General features: G+C 40.9%; 1 protein-coding gene across 5 annotated transcripts in view; it reads left to right on the top strand.

Moving 5' to 3' along the window:
- dennd5b (DENN/MADD domain containing 5B) overlaps positions 1-24,598 on the top strand; it is a 56,453-nt gene that overhangs the window by 17,087 nt on the left and 14,768 nt on the right. For 3 of the 5 annotated variants that reach the window (XM_034578995.1, XM_034578996.1, XM_034578999.1), the window contains 8 exons: positions 3,513-3,622; positions 7,251-7,941; positions 16,533-16,720; positions 18,203-18,772; positions 19,538-19,769; positions 22,549-22,699; positions 23,365-23,455; positions 23,698-23,808. In XM_034578995.1, the coding sequence (XP_034434886.1) occupies positions 3,513-3,622; positions 7,251-7,941; positions 16,533-16,720; positions 18,203-18,772; positions 19,538-19,769; positions 22,549-22,699; positions 23,365-23,455; positions 23,698-23,808 (2,144 nt within the window). The remainder of the gene's footprint in view (positions 1-3,512; positions 3,623-7,250; positions 7,942-16,532; positions 16,721-18,202; positions 18,773-19,537; positions 19,770-22,548; positions 22,700-23,364; positions 23,456-23,697; positions 23,809-24,598) is intronic. The other 2 variants (XM_034578997.1, XM_034578998.1) reach the window with 1 other exon arrangement.

Here is a 24,598-nt window from a genome sequence, read left to right as displayed (position 1 = left end):
CACCATTCTGAGCAATGAAATCATTGACAACTTTGGCAGATGGTCCTTTTTTGATGATCTGTCTAAAACGGTGTCGAGAACACAGTTAAAGTTGCCTCCTATTATAACATTTTAATTGTTATAATTGGGTATTATAGAGAATAGCTTGGTAAAGAAATTACAGTCATCATAGTTTGGGGCATAAACATTGACCAAAATGACAGGACTGGTAAGTAAAACACCTGAAACAATGACAAATCTCCCATTGGTGTCTGCAACCACCTCCTTAGCTTGAAATGGAATGTCCTTGTGTATGAGGATTGCTGTCCCCCAGCTTTTTTAAAGATAGTTGACATGATCTTTCTTAAGGTGGGTTCCTTGTTGAAAGGCTATGTCAGATTTTAACTGCTGGAGATAGGACCCTATTTTCTGCCTTTTCACCCCGTTATTCAAATCTTTACTATTTAAAGAAGCAAAATAAAGAGGTAGAGTTGGATTGCAGCTAGATGCAGTTGTCATATCTCAGAAGGTTTCGGGTGAGATAAGGGCAGCGGAGACAGGGGAATAAAGAGGAGGGAGGGAGAATAAAAAAATAAGGGGAGAAATTACATAAATAAATAAAGAATACAAAAAATAGTTTTTTTCCAGGGTGAAGAAAAACATCTGGGGGGGGAACAGGGGGGTTGCACTGTGCTCTTAGCCATCAGCTTAGAGAGCACCTTACTTGTAAGTTCTAACGACAGTATTTGTCTGAGGAACAGGAACAGAGAAATGTTTGACGCACGAATCTGAGATTCATCAATATGTTCTTACCTAAATTTGTTCGTACTCTGGGAACAAATTGAGAACTTTCTCAGACCATGCATACGCACAAATGATGAAGGCCCGACTGTCCTGGGAAATGTAAACACACACCCTTTTGACTAAATGCATAGTATATTAAATCTCCATTTATTTAAATAAAAATAGTAGATAGACAGCAATAATTTAATTTACTAATGCATTGACCAAATGGCGTGGCAGTATGCTTATTGCAGAGAGCAGACATGCACCTGTCGATTTAGAATGATTCTGATTCACAAACATACGCATGGTGGTGAGAACATGGTGTGCACGTGTCATGAGAGTAAGAACATTTCTGCGCACGTGTTAGTAAATGAGGCCCAATGTCTCCCTGGCTAGGTGAGCAGGAGAGGTACACCTCTCCTCCAGGAGAAGTGAGGGGGGAAGAGAGGGGGAACTCTGGTTTTATTGGCCTGGTGACCTCATGGGTCTTGAGGCACACAGTGACCAATAGTAGCCGGAAAGGTTTCACAGCTAGGTGAGAAGATGAAGGACCCTGGGAGACTGAGTTGTGGAAGCTCTCCTTTGTCTTCAGAACAAAGGAGACATGTGGTCGCAGGCTTTGGCTACACATGTAGGCCCCAACAGAATTAAAGCTGTAAACTGAACAAGGAAACCTCTCACTTGGTGCATTCCTCAAAATATTAAGGTAGGTCTATCACAATAACAAATTTTGTTGGACAATATTTTCTCTCAGAAATTATTGCTATAAATTGAATTGTTGTCATCATTGTGAAACCATTTTAAACTACTGATTCGTATAATGATAATATTAAAGCATAATCATGCAAGTTCACCCTGTCACAGAGCATTAAACTTAATTCTCAAGAATATTCAGTCTGACATTTGAATGAAAACATTATTTAGGATATTAAACACATGCACTTTGCAGCAGGTGGTTCTCTGCACAGAAATGATCACAGCAGCAACAAATCCTCCCGTTATTCAGGCGAGAGGTGGTGCAGCTGGGGGCAGCAGGCAAAGACAGGAAGTGACATATTAATTCAGCCATGGAGGTCACGTGATTTTCTTCTCAACACAGACACCAGTGTCTGCCTCTTATTACCACAAACTGTCTTGACATCTTCGTCTGTGTCTTCTATGTGTGAGTGGGGAGGGGCAGGGCTGGCCCAAGGCCTGTGTGTGTGTGTGTGTGTGTGTGTAAACTCTGCATCGCTCCCAGACTCAGGAGGAGAGACAATGACAAAATACACATAGACCGACCTGCTAAACATAAGGCGTACTGGTGCATCCAAGGAAAATGTTTTTGTTACACTTCACAGATATTTGGTCACATTTATGTTTACAGCAATCTGAAAGATTACATTAGATTAAATCGCGAAAATAATTAATGGCAAACGGTGATATCCTAACATGCATCACGGGATATAATTTGGAAATGTAAGCTTATCAGGTGAACACAATTAACGAACAATTATTTTATTAATCAATTGATTCATTAAAGTGGTTGATTTTATGCAAATACTATGTGAAAACTAAGTTGTAGCCTACTTGCACAGTATTAGTGAAGATATTGTAAAAACTATTTATTGCTTTGTTCTATAACCGCAATTTTAACTGCTGTTAATTTGCTTTAAATTGGCTTATATCTGTTACAATTGAAGGATGCTTGTTAAACAGTTATGTCGCACAATGTACACTGCTGGTTTAATGTTTATGATAAAGTGGATCTATAATCTGGCTTCAGTTCACCACCTCCCATCTGCATCTCTACATTCCCATCTCCAAAATGTGCATTCATATTGGTTTGCATACAAGTGCACACATTCTCCTGTCAAGTTTGTTTTTATAGACCCCAACTTTTCCGTGTGAGGTAGAGTAAGCATCTTTCAGACCCTGTTTTGTGTGAAACAGTTGAATGAGGCCCCTGGTCACAGAAAAGTTATAAAATGTTAGTGGATCAGCAGTGAGATTAAATAGCCCACAGAGAGTAATACAGAGCTGCAGATTTGACCCCAGTTTCTCAGCAGACATTTCATCATGGAAGAGATGTGAGCCTTTAAGTTCACATCAAGTTTTCAACCCGCTGATGAGCTACACTAATTCCCTCCCATCCTAATGGTGTTTAGTTGAAGGTCAAAGTCTACATGAATGGAGTTGAGGGCACCTTTCAATCAGGTGACAAGGAAAAAGTCCCTATAGATAGTTACCTAGTAAATGTTAAATCTGTATTCATATTCATTTGATTATTGGTATCATGTCAAGTTTTAAGACAACACTTGTTAAACTGCAACTTGTTAAACCGTGCTTTTGTATTTCATAAGAATGATCAATAAGAATCAATAGATATTGAGAAATTGTTATACTGCTATTGAAGAAAAGTATACCTCTCCGGTAGAGTGTCTCTCTCTTCTGTAGATTCTCTTCGTAAGCTTGACATGATTCTTTTGTAGATGGTTAAAGAGGTTATTGGTGTTTAGAGTCTGTTGTGTTGCATAAAGTAAAAAAATGTTGGTCCATGTCAGACGAACTCCATTAAGAGAGTCACATACTAAATATCAGATGCTGCCTTTTATACCTCTGTGTAATACATATGTTGCTGATTGATGCTTCCCTGATCATTTGCACCAGAAACTTTCAGCCACAACTCACAAAAACATACACAAACTTAACAAATTTGTCACATTTTCCCAACAATCATCCATTTCTTTGTTTTCTTTTCACTCCAGGTGAAAACTCAGAGCAAAGTCCCCTGAAGAGGAAATTCAAGTCCAAAGTTCTGGCCCACTACCCTGAGAATATTGAGTGGAACCCATTCGACCAGGATGCTGTCAACATGGTAGGTGGCTGCCGTAGTGTAAAACGACGAGTGCTGTGCCCGTTCTAATCCTGCTTGGACTGTGGTAATGCTCGACAGCCTAATTCAGAATTATTCCTTGTCATTAGTGAGCCCTTCTCAAACAGACCTATGATATACTGTCTTTTTTTAATGTTAGCAGGCTGCACATTGTGTGCAGAGCTTTTTTATACAATATAAAAAATTTGCATCGTAAAGTTAAAGTAAACAACTTCTGCTCATCCTACCTGATTTATCTGTGTGGAGGTGGCCGAGGTAGCACCTCCAGCTGTACTAGGGGCTATTCAGCACCGCTATTAGCTGATTTCCCTTCTTTAAGAGGCAGCAGAGAGAGAGCTGCCACGGAGGAGAATTACACATGGAGAGGCAGAATCTCTGTCACAATCAGCATCCTCCCTGAAGGGTCGTGGGGGGGCTACCTGAGCTGCTGGCTAAGAGCACCAGAGTAGTGGCACAAGGTCATTTTTGCTGAAATGTTTTATTTGTGTAGTTTGCCTCATTTAAGATTTTTCTATCGAGTTCAGTTCATCAAGAGGTCAGGTAAAGGGCAGGCAATATTTTTCCCAGGGCCAGGAACACAAACACTGGGAGGACTCTGGTATTCTTATCATAACTAACCAATCACCAGCCCTCATACCTAAACCAACCTAACCAACAAAGATGAGGGGTAGTATCCAATCAGAAACGGAACAAAATTGTGGTTCTTCCTTTCAATATCTTGGCTTGCAGCACATGACTGAATGATGCACACCAGAGGCGATATAGGATAGAATTATATCTTGCTTTAAAATAAGTTATACGCCATATACCTGCATATGTCTTGCACTACACCACTGCGTGTGGCTGTGGGTGTTGCTTGCTGATGATTGAGGGCCCTGCCCATTATTCCACGAGCTCTGCTAAATAATTCAGCCCTGGGTCTCACCTTACATCATGGAAACATGCCATCATGCTGCAGTGCTGTGACTAAAACCTGACCCCCTGATGATTGTGAGCTGTTGAGGGTTCTCTCCTTCTCCTTTCTTCCTCCTTCATCATACCTCCATCACACCCTGAGCTCATCATCATCTCTTCCTTTCTTGATAAATCCCAGAACATTCAATTACATCATGTATTCCCTAGTCCTGAACTCAAACCTTAACCCTTACAACTAAATGTCTCACCCTAATCTTTACTTTAACCTAAACCTGATTCTAAACTGAAACTAAGAACCAAATCTGAACCCTCGCACAGCCAGTTAAGGGTGTGTCAGAAAGTGAGGACCATCCAAAATGTCCTCACACAGTAAAACTGATGCTCATTATGTATAACAATCAGCATCAATGGTTTATGCATGCTGATTTAACTGTAGAGATGGTGTCTGCCTCCTGAAACCAGAGTGGGAGCTGGTTCCACAGGAGAGGAGCCTGGTAGCTGAAGGCTCTACCTCCCATTCTACTCGCCTGTGTTTTGGGAGCACTTGTGCTGCAGCATTTTGGACCAACTGGAGGCTTTTCACAGACTTACTGGGACATCCTGATAATAAAGAATTAAAGTAATCCAGTCTAGAGGTAACAAATGCCTGGTGTAGTTTCTCAGCATCCTTCAGAAAAAAGGATGTTCCTAATTTTCAGAATATTGCGCAGGTGGAAGAAAGCTGTCCTAGAGACTTGTTTTACATGTCCTGGTCCAACATAACTCCAAGGTTCCTCACAGTGGAGCTGGGGGCCAAACTAACACCATCCAAAGTGACTATCTGGTCAGACAGTGTTTCTCTGAGATGTTTAGGGCCAATTACAATGACCTCAGTTTTGTCTGAGAAAATAAAATATATAAAATAATTCGTTGATAATATAGATTTTACTGTCACTGCTTTTAATTATGCCTCTGTGCTGCTGACAACAAGTGACAATATGATTTCAGGTTGACTGTATGTACGTGCATCTGTCCGTCCATCCTATTCTCATGAACCCGATATGTCTTGACAGCCTTGAGGGAATTTCTTCAAATTTGTCTTCAAACATACCATTATTGTATTATATTGTAAGGATTTTGGAAATGAAGGGAAGGTTTGATATGGGTTCATAACTAGCCAAGAAAACTGGTTCAAGAGTGAACATTTTAAGAGTTTTAATTAAAATAATCTGATTAAATATACAATTGCTGACTAGAGTAAAATCTTCTAGTTTGGATAGGATCTAATAGACAAGTTGATGGTTTACATCAGGGGTCTTCAACTAAAATTGCAAGATGTCCAGAAATCAACCCTCCTCCCTGGGGTCCGGATAATTACATGCGTACAAATATGCTTTCTACCAGACTTAATCAGTTTAATTAACATTTTTATTCCAGAAAGTTGCTTTTGTAACGATACAAAATCAGTCTTAGACAAACTGTCAAAAATAAAATGCCTTTGCTGGACAAACATGAAACAAAGTGCAATGAACATTTTGTCTTGGAATTTGCAAAGGCCTACATTCCTTTTATCCATAAAGATATAACATCCTCTGGTGTGTGCTGTGCTGTGATACCTAAGATGTCGTCACAGAAATCTTTCCTCTCTGTGTGGTAAAATCTGACATATACCAAAAGCTGTGCATTGTCACTAATATCAGTAGATTCATGAACTACTTAAGCTATGCGCACTTTTAATAGCAGCAATGAGATTATCCTCTCCTTGTGGCTGAAAGGGGGATTTGTTTCTGTCAGTTCATGGCTTTCCTTTCCATCGAGAAGTGTTTCGGACACAGCATTCATGCACTCTTTAACGATGCTCCCATCTGTAAAGGGCTTTTTATGTTGCCCCAAAATCCACCGTATTCTCAGCAAACACTTGCATGTCCGCTGTTGTGCGGAGAGGGAATGAGAGGACCCACGCAGATCGCTCATACTGGGCTTTGAGCTCATTTATTTCCCGCGTCCTTACCTTCAAAGAGTCTTCAAAGTGTCTGTGTTTAGTTTCGTAATGCCGTTTTAAGTTGCCGTTTTTTAGACCGTAACAGACTCAGTGCAAATGAGACACAACGGTCTCATTGAGCTCACTGCAGGAAAAATACACACACACACTTTTCTGTCCACTCTGCTCGGAAGACTCGGTTTTCAACGTCAACTGTTGTTACTGATTATTGATAACAACATATTTTGCCTACATCTGTGTGTCTCCGTCTGCGTGCTTCTCTCTACCTAGCAACCTACACAGTGTATGATAGCAACACATAGGACCCAGACGGCTCCACTGGGTTTGCTTCATTATGCCTGATTAAAAGTCTGATGTCTAACACTGTTAGTAGCCTCTTAAAAAGAGTGTGGTCCAATAGGGTATTCTGTTTTTCTTCCCACAGACCCACTGAAGATGAGCACACACACACACACACACACACACACACACACACACACACACACACACACACACACACACACACACACACACACACACACACACACACACACACACACACACACACACACACACACACTTTTCACCAGGATTGCACATCCAAAAGCATGCTATCAGAATAATGGTAAAGATAGCTGGCGCCTGAATGGTGAAGATGATATACTCATAACAATTGTGGAATTGACAATAGTCTGCTCTGAGGTGGTGATTGACCACTGTTTCCTCTCTTTGCAGCTGTGTATGCCTAAAGGACTGTCGTTCCAGACGCAGGCAGATCCACGTGATCCTCAGTTTCACTCCTTCATCATCACCAGGGAGGATGGTTCTCGAACTTATGGCTTCGTCCACACCTTCTATGAGGAGGTGACCAGCCCGCAGATCTGCTCCGCCATGCAGACCCTCCACCAGATGCACAATGCAGAGCATGCCTCCACCAACCCCCATTCCTCCTCCTCTTCCTCCTCCTCCAGCATGGACTCTCTGACCAGCAGTTTAGACGAGGCTGACTCCCCACCCTTCTCATCCACCTTACCTTCATCTCGGGCAGCAGGTGGCTATGACTCGTCACGGGACACCCTCTATGTGTCCAAAGCGTTGTGTCTGGTCACTACCATGCCATTCATGTACGCATGCCGCAATTTCCTGTCACAGCTACACAGGGCTGTGACAGCAGCCACTGCCCCCCCACTACCACTTGAGAGCTACATTCACAATATCCTGTATGAGGTGCCACTGCCTGCTCCAGGCCGAACGCTCAAGTTCCACGGTGTATATGAGCCCATTGTGTGCCAGAGGCCTGGGCTCGGGGAGCTGCCACTTGCTGACTTCCCCCTTTCAGAGGCTTTCAGCCTGCTGGGGGTAGAAAATCTGGTCCAGGTGTTCACCTGCAACCTGCTGGAGATGCAGATCCTCCTCTGCTCAAAGGGTAAGTCTTTCACAATAATAAGACGCATAGGTCAAAACCTTGTATATGGCTGGACTGTGTGTGGTCATTAGCAAAACAGTTTGAGACGTCGCTAAATGTTAATAGATCATATCTTGTGCTCAGAAGCTTATTGATTATAGTGTTATATTAACTATGTGACTAGGATCAGCTTGTTTCAACTATTTATGTTTGTGTTGGTCCTTTCTATGCTCACATACGGTATATAGTATTTTTAATACAGCTGCATTAACACTAAAGCTGCACTCACCTAGATGTTTGTGTGTCTGACAACTATTTATAAGTATGAAAAAAGTACCTGAGACGTGTCCTGTTAAGGCTACATATTAAACATTAGTCCCTTAACAGCCATTTCCAAGCTTCTGGTAAAATCTGCTTGGACCTGAACTGTGTTTCAAAACACAAACTACCTGTGTTCACTCGCCAATGTTGCCTAAGTCTCTGCTAATCACAACCCACTACTTCCATGTTTGGCTGACTGCCTCTCAATCTTAACAAAATTAAAGTATTGAATAAGTCAGTCAAACATTTGATCGTGGTCTCAGTTATAGTTAACTAATGTATGCAAAACTGGCACTATAGGAACACTGATCACATTAGCATCAAAATAAGCCGCCACATAACCATCATAGATAACCTCCAAAAACAAATAGCGCTACATCTCTGAAGCAGTCCACTCAGCAGTGGGATCTGTTGCCGTGGAATATTAGATCAAAAACCTCTGATGAAGACAAAACAGAATGTGACTTTGTAGTCTTTAGTCTTACTTATCCCCCCCCCCCACAGTTATTATTAGAGTAATTATGTGTTATATGTTGTTCTATGTACCTCATGACTCAGTCAGGAAAATGCCAACATACTGTGGTGTCCCTTTTAAATCTGTCCCATCAAGACAGAATGGTCTCAGATCGTCAGGTAGAATCTCTGAAGCTCTCCAATCGCCCATTTTAACAGATCAGAGCAGCCACACCGATTGTGGCTCAGCTGTAGAAGCAGCACTGCTCTTGGACCTGTGATAGTTGACTCTTTTCTTTTCTTTTTTTATATATTCAAGACATAAATATTTACGTTTTCTGTTGCCTACCCGTTTCAAAATACAAGCACTGCAGCATTTCTGTTAACTAAATTTTTTTTAAAAGGTTTTATTGTGAAATGTGTGCAGGAGCAGAAGATGCACAGCTCCATACTTTCAAGGCAAACCCTGTGTAAAATCATAGTGCTGGCATTAGCAGCTCCTCTGCAGAACCTATATCGGCCCGGAAAATCGGCCAGGCCGATTGGTCTATTGTGTGGTGATCACTGCTGTTATTGTGGCGTCATTTCCAACAAAACAGCTTTTTAACTGTAGCAAGACATAGACAGCAGCTGAGTGTGTGTAGGCGTGAGTTTGTTTATGTTCGCGAGTCATTGCAAGACAGAGAGGTAGAGAGAGAGAAAAGTGAGCAGCGGAGCCAGTGTGTGTGCGTTTATACGCGAGTGTGGAGTGTGATATCGTCCTTATCTGACCTTATCTTTTACGTTTTCCCTCCCTATCATACAGAAGCTATGCAATTCGGTTATAGCAATCAACCTCTTATATTGATGAATTTGGACCGGGACAAACGTGATCACTATAAGCTGTTTCCACTGTATTACGATAGTCTTCATGGGTGTTTCCTGCCGCCCGCCAACCTTGTATAATAAAAGCGCTAAGTGCCATCCAGATTATATAGTTTAAAATTATATACTACGAGAGATAAAATAACTTTATTTACAGGATTTGGAGAAAGTACATCGTCAAAGTTTAAATTAAGTATATGATTATGACCTGACATTCAGAGTTTTTCCTCAAAGTTGAATGTTGTTATCCTGTGCCTGTGTACCTACATGCTTATTTTTTTTACGTAACTGTTTTCTTAAACACTCAAATTGGAATTGCTTTGAATGTAGTGGCTGATTTGTGTAGGTTTTATAAGACAGCATTAGAGATGGTCATAGCTGGGTTATCTATTTCCCTCTGTCTATATGCTAAACTGCCCACTGGCTCCAGTTGCATATTTGATGTACATTATTACTCTACATTATTATATGCGGAGAAAGTGCAAAGTGTGGAATAACTGAGCATTTCAAGCAATATCACCGTCCCTCTCTGTCTGCTTGTCATTCGAGTAAATGTGAGAGTATGCTAAGTGTGTGTTTTGGGACTTTGCTCTTTGGCCAAACACAACAATGTCAGGTTTGTCAAAACGTCTTTAATCCAATCGCAGGTGGTTGGTGGGAGTCTGAGGTCTGTCAGTTTTGTGACCAGTCTTCCCTGGATGACGATGTTAAATGCAGAGCTGAAGTCTATGAATAGCATCCTCACATAGCTCTCCTGATGTTCGAGGTGAGTCACTGCGGTGTGAAGAGCAGTGGTGATGGCGTCTTCAGTAGACCTGTTGGCTCTGTAGGCAAACTGGTGTGGATCCAAAGTCTGTGGGAGGTTTTGATGTGTAGCAGAACTAACCTCTCAAGGCACTTCATGATGACCGGAGTGAGTGCGACCGGACGGTAGTTGTTGAGGCCGCAGATGGTGTTCTTCTTTGGTAGTGGGATGATTGTGGAAGACTTCAGGTAAGGTGGGATGATGGATTTGGTCAGGGACAGTTTGAAGATTTTTGTGAAGATCTTTGAAAGCTGGTCTGCACATTCCTTAAGGACCCTTCCTTTCATGCCATCAGGGCCGGAAGCTTTCCGTGGGTTCACGGCTCTGAGCACACGCCTCACATCATGCTCCTGCAGAGTGATAATTATTATTATTACCACTGGTAGACTATTTGTCCAAAAGTATATGACAAAAAGTATATTGTTCCCTTAAATCGCCACATTGTAGCTGACTGAGTGACACAGGAATCCGAAGTCAAGAAAAGGTAGCACACTGGACTCAAACCATAAAAAAGCAGTTATATTTCGTAGTGTCAGCAGTGGAAATAGAATAACACAAAAATGGAATGCAGTTACATATTTAGTGAAATCTGTATCTGGAGGGGGAAAGGAAAAAGAGAGTGGGCAGAACTAAATGATATGGACCAGTGCATCATTGGAAACACAACACTGCAGATTCAGGTTTGGGATGGTCACGTTGACTAGGTTGATTTTTCTTTTCTGCCCAAGTCTGTAACGTGGGAAAACAAGAAATAACTATTTGTGTCAGTAACACAAACTCAGTGCAGCTACATTAACTGCATTGGACCTGGGTGGGGGTCGCCCACTAAAAACCTAATGCCTGTCGGGTTTGGGTCGGCTTGGTGCGCAATGCACCAAGGTCTGTGGCTGCATTGCGCACCGTGTGGTTGCATTTCTTGAGCCATCTCTCATCTCAGAATCAGAGATATACAGAGATATATTTCAGAATTAACAGGATACAATTGGATGGAACATTTTGACTAAAAGCTGTAGCTGTAAAACCATGGAACATTTAACAACAGACAAGTTTGCAAAAATTCAAATATGCACCAAAGCATGGATGTCATTTTAAAGATAAAACTAATCACATATTATGGTGGTTTAATTATTTTTATACACCTCAATGTGTTTTCCACCACGTCATATTTTTGTTGATGTTATTTAGCCGGATTTCCTGCGTTGTTTATTTGATCATGGGATAAGGTGCTTCTCTAAGCTTCTTTCATTTTGATTTCAATACAGTCATTTTTTGACTCTTGTATGAAGCCAAAACGTTACCATTGTGCTGCTGAAGATGATCACCTAGTGTCAGCTGTTTGCTTTTATCAGTCTGTAATGAACCTAACACCATAACAGATTATTTTACACAAGCTTGTCAGTAGTCAAATATGCTTAGGAAGGCTCTTCAGTGTGTGTAGATTCTGGTCTTATATAAGAATAAATCCCAGATAAGAAAATATTGGGGAATGTCGGAAAAATAAAAAAAAACGCATAAGTGGGTTTTAAGTAGAACTTTCCTCGGTAGAACGCTTGATGACTGAGGCTCAATGTGTGTTTGGGGATAAATTCTGAACCTGTTCAGACTTGAGAGATAAAGCAAATTTAAACTTACACTTAAAGACATAGTCCACGCACCAATGTACACACACACACACACGTAGGATCTCTACTTTACGGGGCGTTATCAAGATGTTTCTCAAGTGCGAGAAAACCATTTAACATGTACATATTTCATACATCTGAATTTTGTGCAAAGTTTCATCAAAAGTCAAGCCACCAAATATGCGATTTATTAGTAAGATGGAAGAAAAATTTTCAACAGGGTCCTTGCTGCGGGCTCTGCCTGTAATAAAAAATTGGTCAGACAGAAGAGGGTTTTATGGACATATAAAATGTTCAATTTCTATGCCATCTGTAGAGCAAGATCAAGAGTGTGATTAGAACAGTGTGTTTTTTACATGTTGAATAAAAGCAATTTATAAGTGGATCAAATGCAGATCTAAGGCTGTCATTAGTAAGATCTACATGAATGTTGAAAAAATACTATAATAACTATCTGTGATAAGAATTAGCTCAGATAAAAAATACGCAGATTTCAGATAAAAACATTTTTTGTATCTCAATCTTTTATGTACATGGTTTAGGATTAGACTTTCAAATGTGCTAAATAAACCTTTAGGTCGAGGGGTTAATTGATAAATCAAATTAAAAATAGCTGCGGCCCCTCTACCTCTGCCTGTGCTTCGAGGAATATGAGTATCCACATGGGTGAGGGGCGTTGCTTCATTTAAAACCCCATACTCATCTTTTTGCAGGCAGGTTTTGGTTACACAGATAAATATAATTGATGAGCAGTAATCAGGTCATTGACAAGTAGAGTTTTTGATCTGCGTTTTTGGTTCCGATACAGTGGCTGTATTATTTTTTTATTAGGCTTGTATCTATCACTCCTCTCCTGTTTACTTTTGATTTATTTAATCTAGGTGGTCAGAAGGTCGACCAAGTTTCTATAGGGTATTGGGGGGGGGGTGTGACTGCCCTAATAGAAGTGCAGAGAAGCTTGACTGCAACTCTGCCTCCTGGTTTCAAAAACGTTGTCATATTTATGAGAGCCGCTCCATCCAAAATTGGATGAATGCTGTCTCTACTAATCAGACCAGGTTTTCCCCCCACAATGTACCAGTTATCTACAAAGCCAACATTGTTGTCTGAACACAACCTCGGCAACCAGTGGTGAAAGGACGACATGCGGCTGTACATGTCATCACTGGTTACCGCTCTAGCCCCAGGAATACATTTAAAGGGATAGTTCACGGAAAAATGAAAATTCACTCATTATCTATTCACCACTATGCCAATGGAGGGGTGGGTGAACTGTTTGAGTCCATTAAACACTTTTAAGTCTCTTGGGTAAACAGTGTAACCGGTGATACATTTTTTTAAACATTATAAAACAACAGAAAAAAACACAACATGCCTCCATACTGCTTGTGTGGTGTCATCCAAGTGTCCATAAGTCCCGACATTCATATTCGACTCGAAACCGCATCATTTACACCAGGTTTTAAGCCTAAAAGTACACTAACAGAAGTAGCGATGCTAGCGGATGTAGCGACGCTAACGTGCAACCCGCACTTGTCCGTGGGCGAGAGCTGTGTGTGCGTTTCCGACGTGTGCCTGGGAACGTGATGGCTGCTCAGAGGAGGATCACAGAGGACATTTAGTGTAGTAGTAGTAGTAGTGTATTCTCACCAAAATCAAGTCACACACCCAGTGTCTCCTGCTGGTTATACTTAGTTTGGAAAAATGTGATTTTGCACAGTTTTGGAAAAAAGAATTTGTGAAAATTATTCAATAACTTCACTCTAATACTGTGTATCTGGAGCCTAGATGTGTAATGTGATTTTGTTGAGAATACACAATATTAGAGTGAAGTTATTGACTATTTTTGTAACATCTTTTTTCGGTTTTGCACTTTGTAGACGGTCCCTGCGCACTCGTCTCACAGCCAGCTGTACATAGAGACCAATGTTCTGTGTCCAGCTCGGAGGACGACTCATATTGATGAAAACTGGCCTGTAGCCCGTTGTTTACCTTACTACGGTGGGAAAGAAGAGGCGTTTGGGTTTTAACAACGTTTCACTTATGACTTATTGATCTGAGGAATCAGACTTCTGGGTCACAGAAATCATTTAAATTAAATATCAAAATCAAGTCTGGCCCCTGACCGTTTTTTTCAGTTACTATTTTAGATCTGAGCAAAAAATCCAAACTACGAAAAAGAAAGCGTTATTTGGTATCAGATTCAAAAACGAATAATGAAATAATGACTTGTTAAATTTTCTGATTTTGGTTTTCTAGTTGAATATGAAAAGAACGAATGATACACGGATTTATAAACATAGTTGTTACTCTTGGTATTGAATATTTTTCAGCCACGGGTTTTTAATCTTTGTAAAACTTATTTCAGGGTAACATCAAGGCTATGTATGAGCACTCCTTGCTAGATTAAAGCTAATGCTGTATGTTATGCAACAATAAGGGTAATATTGAATATTTGAAGGTGAAAGAAACCTTCTTTTTCACACATCATAATATAATGCTTTTGTAGTTTTGCGTCACATTCAATAGTTTTTTGTGTCTTTTTCTGTGTGAATTAATTTCACTTCTTTAAAAAAAAAAAAAAACATTTCTTAAGTTATATTTAAAAACCTACTTGTTATTAAAACATTTTTGTTCTAAGGTAGTCTACTTCAGAATTATTCCTTGTCATTAGTGAGTCCTTCTCAAACAAATCTACAATATCCTGTCACTTTTAATTGTTTGTGTGCTGGACGCAGGTGTGGGCCTTTTTATATCTAGTCTATGGTGCAGAGTGATGTTAGAAAACTGTATTCAGCCTGGTTTATCTTCAAATAGATGTTATGGTCAATGTTTCTCATCATGACATAAATATATTGCTTTATTACCGTTCATGTATGTTGTTTATATATAAGTTTGAATGATTACTGAACTGGTGTTATCTTTCCCTGCACTGTAATTTATCAGAGGATGCAGAAGAAGACATGTTCCACTCTCCCGGTTTCCCTGCCCCCACTGTCTGCAAGGCACTATTTGACTGTTTATTAAATTTGTATTAATATTGAACGAATTGCGTGACCAAATCACACCAAATTTGACACAGCACTTTCTTGGGCCCTTAATAATACACATTATGGTGTGAAGGCGATAAGATGAATGGTGGCAAGTTGTGCATTCCACAAACAGATTTGCGAAATTAGAAGGTAGAAAAAGTCACAAATAAGGAAGCTTCGCCTTCAGATTTTATGCATTGTTTTTTAGTGTTCAATCAATGAATGCCCATATTCACAAATCACAATTTGCCTCATAAGACTGTTAAGTGTTGGACTGAAGGAAAGCTTGTGATAGTTGATTCTAATTTGGTGGAAAGTGGAAATAAAGAAGCTTCAGATTTTCAGAATTTCTACTTGTGCTCAACCTATGCCTCAGTTCCAATCATGAATGAAGAACAAAGCTGTGAAGAACAGTAAAAAAGAAAAGATTGAAGTGCGGAATACAGGAAATCATGAATAACTATTGCATTGTATGACTTAAAAAAGAGGTTCCTTATGAATATGCTTTTCAAAATCAAAACATAAGTAATTATAGGCTATGTAAATTTGAGTAATAGTAATAATTTAAGGATCGAGTTATACATCATATAACAGTGTTTTTGGCTGGTTATGATGTATAGAGGATCTAATGTGATTTTAGGCTAAAATAAAGCTTGAACTGAACAGGTGCCATTTTCAGTCCAGCATCGGTCTTGTGATGCATCCATGGGGACAGGTCCTCTTACACAGAGTCCGCTGTGTTTCTGCAGGAGCCCAGAAGGGACAAACCAAACACCTGCTCTAGAGAATGCCTCTCAAGTTACCTCCAGGTCACTATAGGTTCTCTATGCTTAGAAGGCATGTCCACCAATCACGCTCATTCAAAACACACACACACACACACACACACACACACACACACACACACACACACACACACACACACACACACACACACACACACACACACACACACACACACACACACACACACACACACACACACACAGAGAGGAGAGAGGGCGACCAAGGTGCAGACCATGACGTATTGGACCCGATTAAATAAAGGGCAGGTTTTTTTTCAAAGATTCAGAAGAAGCGGGTGGACTAAGAGCCACAGACAGGGTAGCAAAGTAAACTAAAACATTTTTGTATTTTTGAATTTAAACATAAAGATAAGATGCTAAATTACATTTTTTATTTTTAGATAAAAGTTTTCTGCCCTTACATCTTTGGTAAATATAAAATTAACACAGATTTTGTTTTTTTCACATTTACAAAAAAACCTGCAACATTAACCCCTGTTTAGTCAAAATCAGTTAAGTAATGTAGCTGCTTAAAATTGTAACAGTAGGTCAACTAGTTTCAAGTAGAAAACTACTAATAATAATGATAAAGAACTCCTCAGGCTGCAACTCAGTGATAAAGTGTTTCTTCCTCCGATCACATTATATAGTTTTAATAAGATAAAACTGCAGAAATTCTAGATTGTTATTTAAGATCTGTTCCCTCATCATAATTTTGTCTCCCTCTCAGACTACCAGCGGTTGATGACAGTAGCAGAGGGCATCACTACCCTGCTGTTTCCGTTTCAGTGGCAGCATGTCTATGTTCCTATCCTGCCAGCCTCCCTCCTCCACTTCCTGGATGCTCCTGTTCCCTACCTAATGGGCCTGCAGTCAAAAGAATGCACAGACCGCTCCACACTGGAACTTCCTCAGGAGGTATGCAGCCAACCTCCTTGTTTTGAATTACTCCAGGCATGGAGCTCATGTTTTCATTTGTTTGTCCGTCTATCTGTGGGTTAGCAGGATTGCACAAAAATTACTGGATGGATTACGACTTGGTCAAGGGATATGACGTGGGTTTCAGTGTTTCCCACAGAATTCATTCTATCTATAGCGGTAGCAGGGGTGCATGTGCACGTACGTCGCGCTCACGTACAACCAATTCTGACAGGTAAACAGACTAAAGAGTGAAAGACACGTTCTTGTCTGAGAGAGAATTGTATTGCATGCCACATGCTCTACTGTAGCTGAAACTATGAGGTCTGATTGTCTGCGTGGATGGTAACAACTTAATCGATAGAGTGAAGGAGCATGTACCAATCAATCAAATGTTATTTGGATAGCCCATATTCACAAATCACAATTTGATTCACCGGGCTAAACAAGGTGCAACATCCTCTGCAAGTTAGGGATCCCACTCCCTGGACCGACTGAAGTGCAATAATTGTTGAGTGTAACGGAGCACATCAACAAAATACGAATATTTAAAACATTTTTGAGAAAAGACAGTGTGTATTAATCTTTAAAGTATTGGCAGGTTCTTTCAATATTGTCTGAGAGAGAGAGAAGAAGGCAGAGCAGCAATAACAGTTGTATTGATAGCAGTATTGCCATCAATAATAGTATATGTGGGCAGGTATGTTGTATATCTAAGCAACCTAGTTGTAATCCTATGATCCACAATCAGCTGCCACCATGATCCACGATGTGGTTGCAGCCACAACTCTAGCTCTCCAACAATAAAGAACAAGGACTCCGCGAAAGAAGTTATGTCAGTAACGTGTATTTATTATTTAGACATTAATGTGTGGAAGAGAGGGAGAAGCAAAAAGACACTCCGTCATGTGTACCCCGACAATTTTGGCCCATTGTAGCTTACCTAAAAACTGCACACAGCTATGCAATGCAGCAGAGCAGCAAAACACCAACATAGAGATCTTTTATAAAAAATATTATTATTATTTATCCTCTGTGCGACTTGTTATGATAAAAATGGTATGAATGATATTTATAGATGTAATGTGGTTATTAATGATAGCAGCACCAGTTAATCATAATAAATAATAATAAATATTGCATAAATGCATCACAATGTGATTCATACCAGACGGTCGTTATGGGGAGAAGCAACGCAGTCAGACTTTTGTACAGTCGCACTAACTAAGTATATTCTGGCTGAATATTTCACTTAAAAAACGCCACACTTGTGTTACTTGCGTGTCTTAAACTGAAGTTAAAACTATCTACAGGTCGCAGGCTGTACCGAGAACGAGATGGGCTCCAGTTGCACACTGATCTCGCTGTTGAACTTTCCAATGACTATATCTACACACACACAATAATTTTGTTTTTGTTTTTGCATTATCAGAAGTGTGTATCACATATATATTGAAATATGAATATCTTTCCCTCTCCCAGGCCAACTTGTGTTTTGTGGACATTGACAACCACTACATCGAGCTTCCAGAGGATTTACCCCAGTTCCCCAACAAGACTGAGTTAATCCAGGAGCTCAGTGAGGTTCTGCTGAGCTTTGGAATTTCTGCCAACATAGGGGCCCCGCCAAGAACCCGTACCAGTTCCCCCAGAAACCCCTCCACATCCAGAAGGGAGTGCAAGACTGTCACCCTTCAACAACTGGAGGACGACGGGCGTAATGGCAACCTGGCAGGGGAGGAGCTCACTATGCTGGAGCTGCTGCAGGGGAATGCCACCTTGGAGAGACTGCATGCACTGACGGAACGCACCGGGGTGACAGTGGCCCGCGTGGATGCTCTTAGGGCGAGCGTTAAAGCTCAGGGGATTGACAGGCAGAGGGCAGCTGAGGAGGAGGAACTAAGGAATGCCAAGCTGAATGTTCAGCTGAGGGAAGTGTTTGCCAGCCGCTTCACCACCATGTTTGCTGACTATGAAGGATTTGTCATTCAGAGTGCGCCAGACCTGGAGTCGTGGCTCACCAACAGGGAGCAGATGCACAACTTCGATAAGGTAATGGAGTGAAAAAACAAACACAGAAAGGGTTTAATGATGAGGTTTGAGTCATTAGTCATAAAGAGAGATGCCTTTGCTTATAGATTCATGTATGTGTGCCTCTGCAAAAAGAGAGGACCCATGGTCATCTGGATTCTTATGATTCTGTAAGGGAGTATTTGCATTATTTGTGCAACTGAAAACAGTTTCACTTTGAAATGTTTGGTGTCTTCTGGGTGATTAGTGATGACCCACATTCAGAGCAGTGAAGGTGTTTTTTGTGGAAAGGGCACCCACTATGCAAAATTGAAATAGGTCTGCAGATGTGTGCCCTAAATTTTCACACATTTTTACATTTACACATGCTTAGGAAAATACCAGGCTTTTACCTGGAACAGACAGAGTACCTTTTAAAATAAGACATAAGGCTTAATGTGGACATAATGTAAATGAAGAGCCAACTACATTTCCCCCCTTATGTTTTATGAATATATGTGCACTGCAGTCTTAGTGTATCTTCTTCACTGTTAAGATTTTCCAGTTGCTCATGGGTTATTACAAATTCTATACTCTCAAAGGCTTTTACGATAGCTGCAGAAAGTGTCGTTTACATTAAACAACACACAGGAAGCGGATGATCACAGTGAATGATCAGTGGTAGGCGCTTTTTTGTGAAGTTGCTTTTATTTGCGACTGGGTCCTGTTTATATACATCTCTGGCTGTACATTTTGTATCTTTATGTATAATGTTTATCTCCTCGCTTGTGTTTGACCCTGCTCCAGGCCTCATTCCTCTCAGATCAGCCTGAGCCTTACCTCCCCTTCCTCTCCCACTTCATTGAGACGCAGATGTTCGCCACCTTTATTGATAACAAGATCATGTCCCAGTGGGAGGAGAAAGAGCCACTGCTTCGTGTCTTTGATGCGCGCATCGACAAGGCTCGACTCTACAATGTGCGTGCTCCCAACCTACGATCCTCCAACTACCAGAGATGCTCCATCCTCAGGGAGTCTGGTAAGCTCTGCAGGAAGAGGTGTTAGAGTTCAAACGTGTGCTTTTTATGGTTCATTTTTAGTAGAAAAATTATTACAATTGTAGGAAAAGTCACTTTTGAGTATGAATGGTCACGCAGCATGAAATTCTCTTTGGAGTTTCGCTTCTCTCTTCTAATGCCCCTCTCACAGCAGACAGCACACTCCCCCGCCCATCCAGAATCGCTTTCCTGCGCGCATGCATATTTTTTGTATCGGGAGAGGAGTGAAAAGAGCATTGAGAGAGCGAAAGTGAAGAGCCCAAGCTAATTTACGAGTGTTCAGAGACGGTTATTGACAGTGTTGTTCATATTCTTTGTGAACGCTGAACCGAACTAATAAGTCTTACAAATGATGACCGTGAACGTGAGCGGCGTTCACTCCAGCGAGAGTGAACACACAGGCCCCACTAGCACACGGCGACACAGTGAGATGAGAGGAGCGTTAATGTGAAGCCAGTAAATGACTTTGTTGAAGAACAGTGGAACAAACAGTGAACATACAGAGTTTCCTCTCTGGTCCACAGCTGCTCAATGATCAGAAGGATGGTTTGTACCGAGCTGGACTTTCCTGTGTCCTTCCTCCACTCTGACCTGCTCTCACTTTATCTAATAAACACTCACCAGTTATAAGGACCTGGTCAGTACATGAGGTTTACTTAGTGTCTGTTTGGATCGCTCCCTCTCCTCCTGTGATGTTATTGTTCAGCAAGGTTTTCACAGTCACAGCCTGGACCTCAGCCTCTGTGGTTTGCACACAATGCTATTTTTTAAAATTGTCTGTTGTTGCAAACATGATCAAACAGAAAAAGTGCACTTTAACTTATATGGTTTTGAAATATCTTTCTTAAGGATTCTTGTTGAATGCACTTCTTTGTTGCTTTGAGCTCTGTTTTTGTTAAGGGTCTTTGAGAACTAGGCCACAGTAGAAAGGGCTACCTTATTTATTTTAATTAGTTAAAAGCTTCTCAGTGCAGTTGCCTGGTCTAAAAATAGAAAGTTTGCTAAATGTAACTTGATTGTGATTTCCCCTTTTTGCATGCAGATAAAAAAAAAATAGAAGGGTCTACTTGAATCATCATACTGGTGAACATTGTGCATCAAAGGGTTGAATTTAACATTTGTACAGTGATCAAGAGGAGATTTAAAAATATCGAGATATATATCATGTATCGTGATATAGCCGATATATGGTTGCACTCACTGAAACCGTCTTACTAATAGTGTTCAGTCAGGAAGTTTAACAATGTTCATCTGGCTCACAGGTTCACAGGTACATTTAAAAGTCACGATTTTTGTTGTGTAAAAATACTGTCAGTTTTGCTTCCTTTCTGAGAGTGGGAAGATGTGATTGATACCAAAGTCATGACTGACATTAATTCGGGAACAGCCTGTAAATTCCTTTGGACTGATGTGTCAGAGAGATTAGTAAAACAACGCTGTTAGCTGTGTAGAACAGAACAGGCAACTACTGCATTAATCTTCAATTTGGCTCATTGCTTTCCGTTTTATCTTAGATTATCTATCCACCCCGAGATGTTCACTACATTGTCTTTATTTCCATTTTGGGATGTGTGTATTTGCGCATGTCGTCTGTCTGTGACACATGAGTTTAATTTTCAGACGATGGTGTATGCAGGTACCTGTTTAACCGTACCAAACAGTAGTCAGCCTTGTCCTTTACCTGCCCTCTACTGTGGCCACGGCATCCTCTCGCTAAACCAATGGAGAATAATGCTGCAGCAAAACAAGATCAGTGGATCAGGGCAAGTTAACTCAGACAACAAGCACAGTCGCTGACAGACAACAGAGGAGAATGTGGTGTGTTTGATGTTGCTGCCATGTGAGGAGAAGATAAATCAGGTGAAGGACACAGAGCCTGAGTGAGTGTGTGGATCTCTGGACACTAATGAATGGATCAGAGGAGGAGAGAGAAACATGGGCAGAGGGCAACCTACCTCATTCTTTGATTCGTAGTGTCTAGAGACTGTTTTAAAGTCAGGCCAGGTTTTGGAAAATAAGTAGCTGTGGCAGCATATTGTGATTGTTTTGTTTGGTTAGGAGAACGCTTGTTTATTACAAATTAGGTTTCTCGTGATCTTGGAACATGCACCATTGCTAAAAAGAAACAGGAAAGAGTTTTTTAACAATGTCACCATTTGCGTTGTTTCCTCTTCCAAGTTTGCTAACCCACTTTGTTTGTTTGTTGACTAACTGCTCATGTTTGTCACCCTTTCACACTTTGTAATCATGACAGCACTGTGTAAATCCAAGTGCAACACTGTGAACATCTTCCAGGAAAAACTGTCGGACATTCTCCCCATATATGCAGTCTTCTCATTGGAGCAGCATGAACTGCTTTTAAAACCCTTCCATTTACATTAGAAAGGAAGAAAAGATTATCCATCAAATATAATCAAAGATGAACAAGCAGAGGCCGAGATCCATCTATTTTTATTATAGATACAAACACTTTTTTTTTTTCTTCACACCTCTAGTTTATGACACAAGCATTCTGTTAAAATGTTTGGGCTGGGCTGACATCCAGTTTTTAACGTTTGTAAACTACTGAATTTGCCCAATTTTCTATACAACGATGAACCTTCACCTTAGATTTGAGGTGTTCTTTTACAGCTGAATGTTCATTGAGATATTATATTGTCCCCACTGAAGCAACTACGTTTGAGTATTCTTACTCCCAGTGTTGTCTGAAAGTATTTGACATGAGAACTTTGCAGTAAACATATTCTGTCTCCCCTGCAGCTCAGGCCATTGAGCAGCGGCTCATGAAGATTGACCACATAGCCATCCACCCCCACCTGCTGGACATGAAGTTTGGTCAGGGCAAATATGAGCAGGGATTCTTCCCCAAACTTCAAGCTGATGTGCTGAACACTGGGCTGATCAATAGCAAGTGAGTCGACCTACCTTTCTTCGTTAAGCCGTTTTCAGACATGACCTGCTGATAAAGTCCAGCCCCAATTCTCTGCACAGTTTGCCTTTCACAATAATAATAATAAATAATAATAGCTTGACTTTATATAGCGCCTTTCAAGCAGCTGGGTTCAGCAGACAGAGGCAGGAAGTAATGTATTAATTCCGCTGCGGAGATCACGTTATTTTCTTAACAAAACAAAGGCAATGTCTTCGGCTCTTATCACCACAAACTCTCTTGGCATCTTCATAGGTGTGGACCCGCTTTTTAACCTGGAAATATTTGTTTATATTTGTTGTTTGTTATTTCATCTGTCGCGTGTTAGAAGCGTCCTCAACCCCCGCACTCGCTCAGAGTGAATCCGGCAGGGGGTCCCCTACTGTGTTCACACATCGGATTCTGTGGACTTCTGCTGACTTTATACTAGGGGACCAGGCGGAGAAAGTCCGCAAAAAATCCAGAGGCTCTAAGCGCGTTCATTGCATGTCTGAAAGCAGCTTGAATAACACCAGGCATCTATTTGATGAAGCTCTGATCAGAATCAGTGAACCAGTGAACACAGTGAAGCAGCGTTTGTGGGGTTTCTTCAGTTGAGTGGCCAACAAGTTGTAAGAATAATCAAATTGCACATTTTTGATCTACAGGTGGTTTCATAGGACAGCGACGGCACAGCGAAGGAAAGACCACAGCATACAACAAACAGAGCATCTGAACGCTGATAACGACCTGAAAGAGGTAGAAGAGCTCCTCAGAACCCGTCCTCTACATGCCCACTCACCTCACTTGCGCTACAGCTATATATTTTCTCTGTGTCACGTGGTATTTATATTTACATTTTTAGTTTTAAATATTTTTTTTTAATCTTTTTTCTTCCTGTGCATGCTGCCTTCTCTGCTTTCTTTTTCATTTCCTTTCGTTTCTGTCCTCACCTGTCTGCCTGTGTGTTCGGTTCCGTTTGCATTCGTTTCCCTCCTCAGATGGTTGAGGGCTGTCTGGTCCAGCAAAACTCCATGGCATTTTGGGAGTGGGACATTGCGCCCCCTCTCTCTATCAAACCGCCTAAAAAATCCGCCTCTGCATCCTGCCTGGTATGTGAAGGAGTTGCCTTTCACAGACCCCCCTCCACCCCCAACTGTAGCTGTCCATCTAACACTGGCTGGTCCTGACTACTCCATTAAACTCTAACATATTTAAAAGCTATCTTTTTTGGTGGTCAGCTTTCACGTCAGTGACAAGTGCCTCATCTTTCCTGTGGCTGCTTCACAATAAAAGCCAATCTATGTTTCACACATTCTTGTAGTTCTATCTTAGTGAGGACATCCATAGGCATAATGCATTCCCTAGCCTCTTACTCTAACCTTAACCATCACAACTCAATGCCTAACCCTTAACCTAATTCTAACCCGAAGACCAAGTCTTAACACTTAAACAGCCATTTGAAAAAGTGAGGACAAGCCAAAATGTCCTCACTTTCCAAAAATGTTCTCACTCCGTAGGGTCTCTGCTCAAAATGGTCCTCACAAATATATAAGTACAAGTACACACACACACACACTCTTACCCACCTTTAGAAAACCTTGCTTTCATTCCTCCACTATACCATCACATTTCCTGTCACCTCACATGGGACTCCTCCATTGAGATTTTCACAGCTTCTCAGTGTCGGTGAAAATTCATGTGAACAAAGGGAATTTTGTTGCTGTGGGTTTAATCCTTTTCACAGATTGAACACACAGCATAGTTTGTGATAGACGGAGGCAAACAAGCGAGACACAGCAGGTTCAAATCAGATTAGTCAAAACATTTGGTTTAATGTCTTTAATGTGTGTTTATTAGATATAAATAAACACGTTACTTCAAATGCAAAAAAAACCAACC

This window comes from Hippoglossus hippoglossus, chromosome 23 (genome assembly GCF_009819705.1).
Source record: "Hippoglossus hippoglossus isolate fHipHip1 chromosome 23, fHipHip1.pri, whole genome shotgun sequence".
In the NCBI taxonomy this organism is placed as follows: domain Eukaryota; kingdom Metazoa; phylum Chordata; class Actinopteri; order Pleuronectiformes; family Pleuronectidae; genus Hippoglossus; species Hippoglossus hippoglossus.
This window is presented reverse-complemented; position numbering and strand designations above follow the sequence as displayed.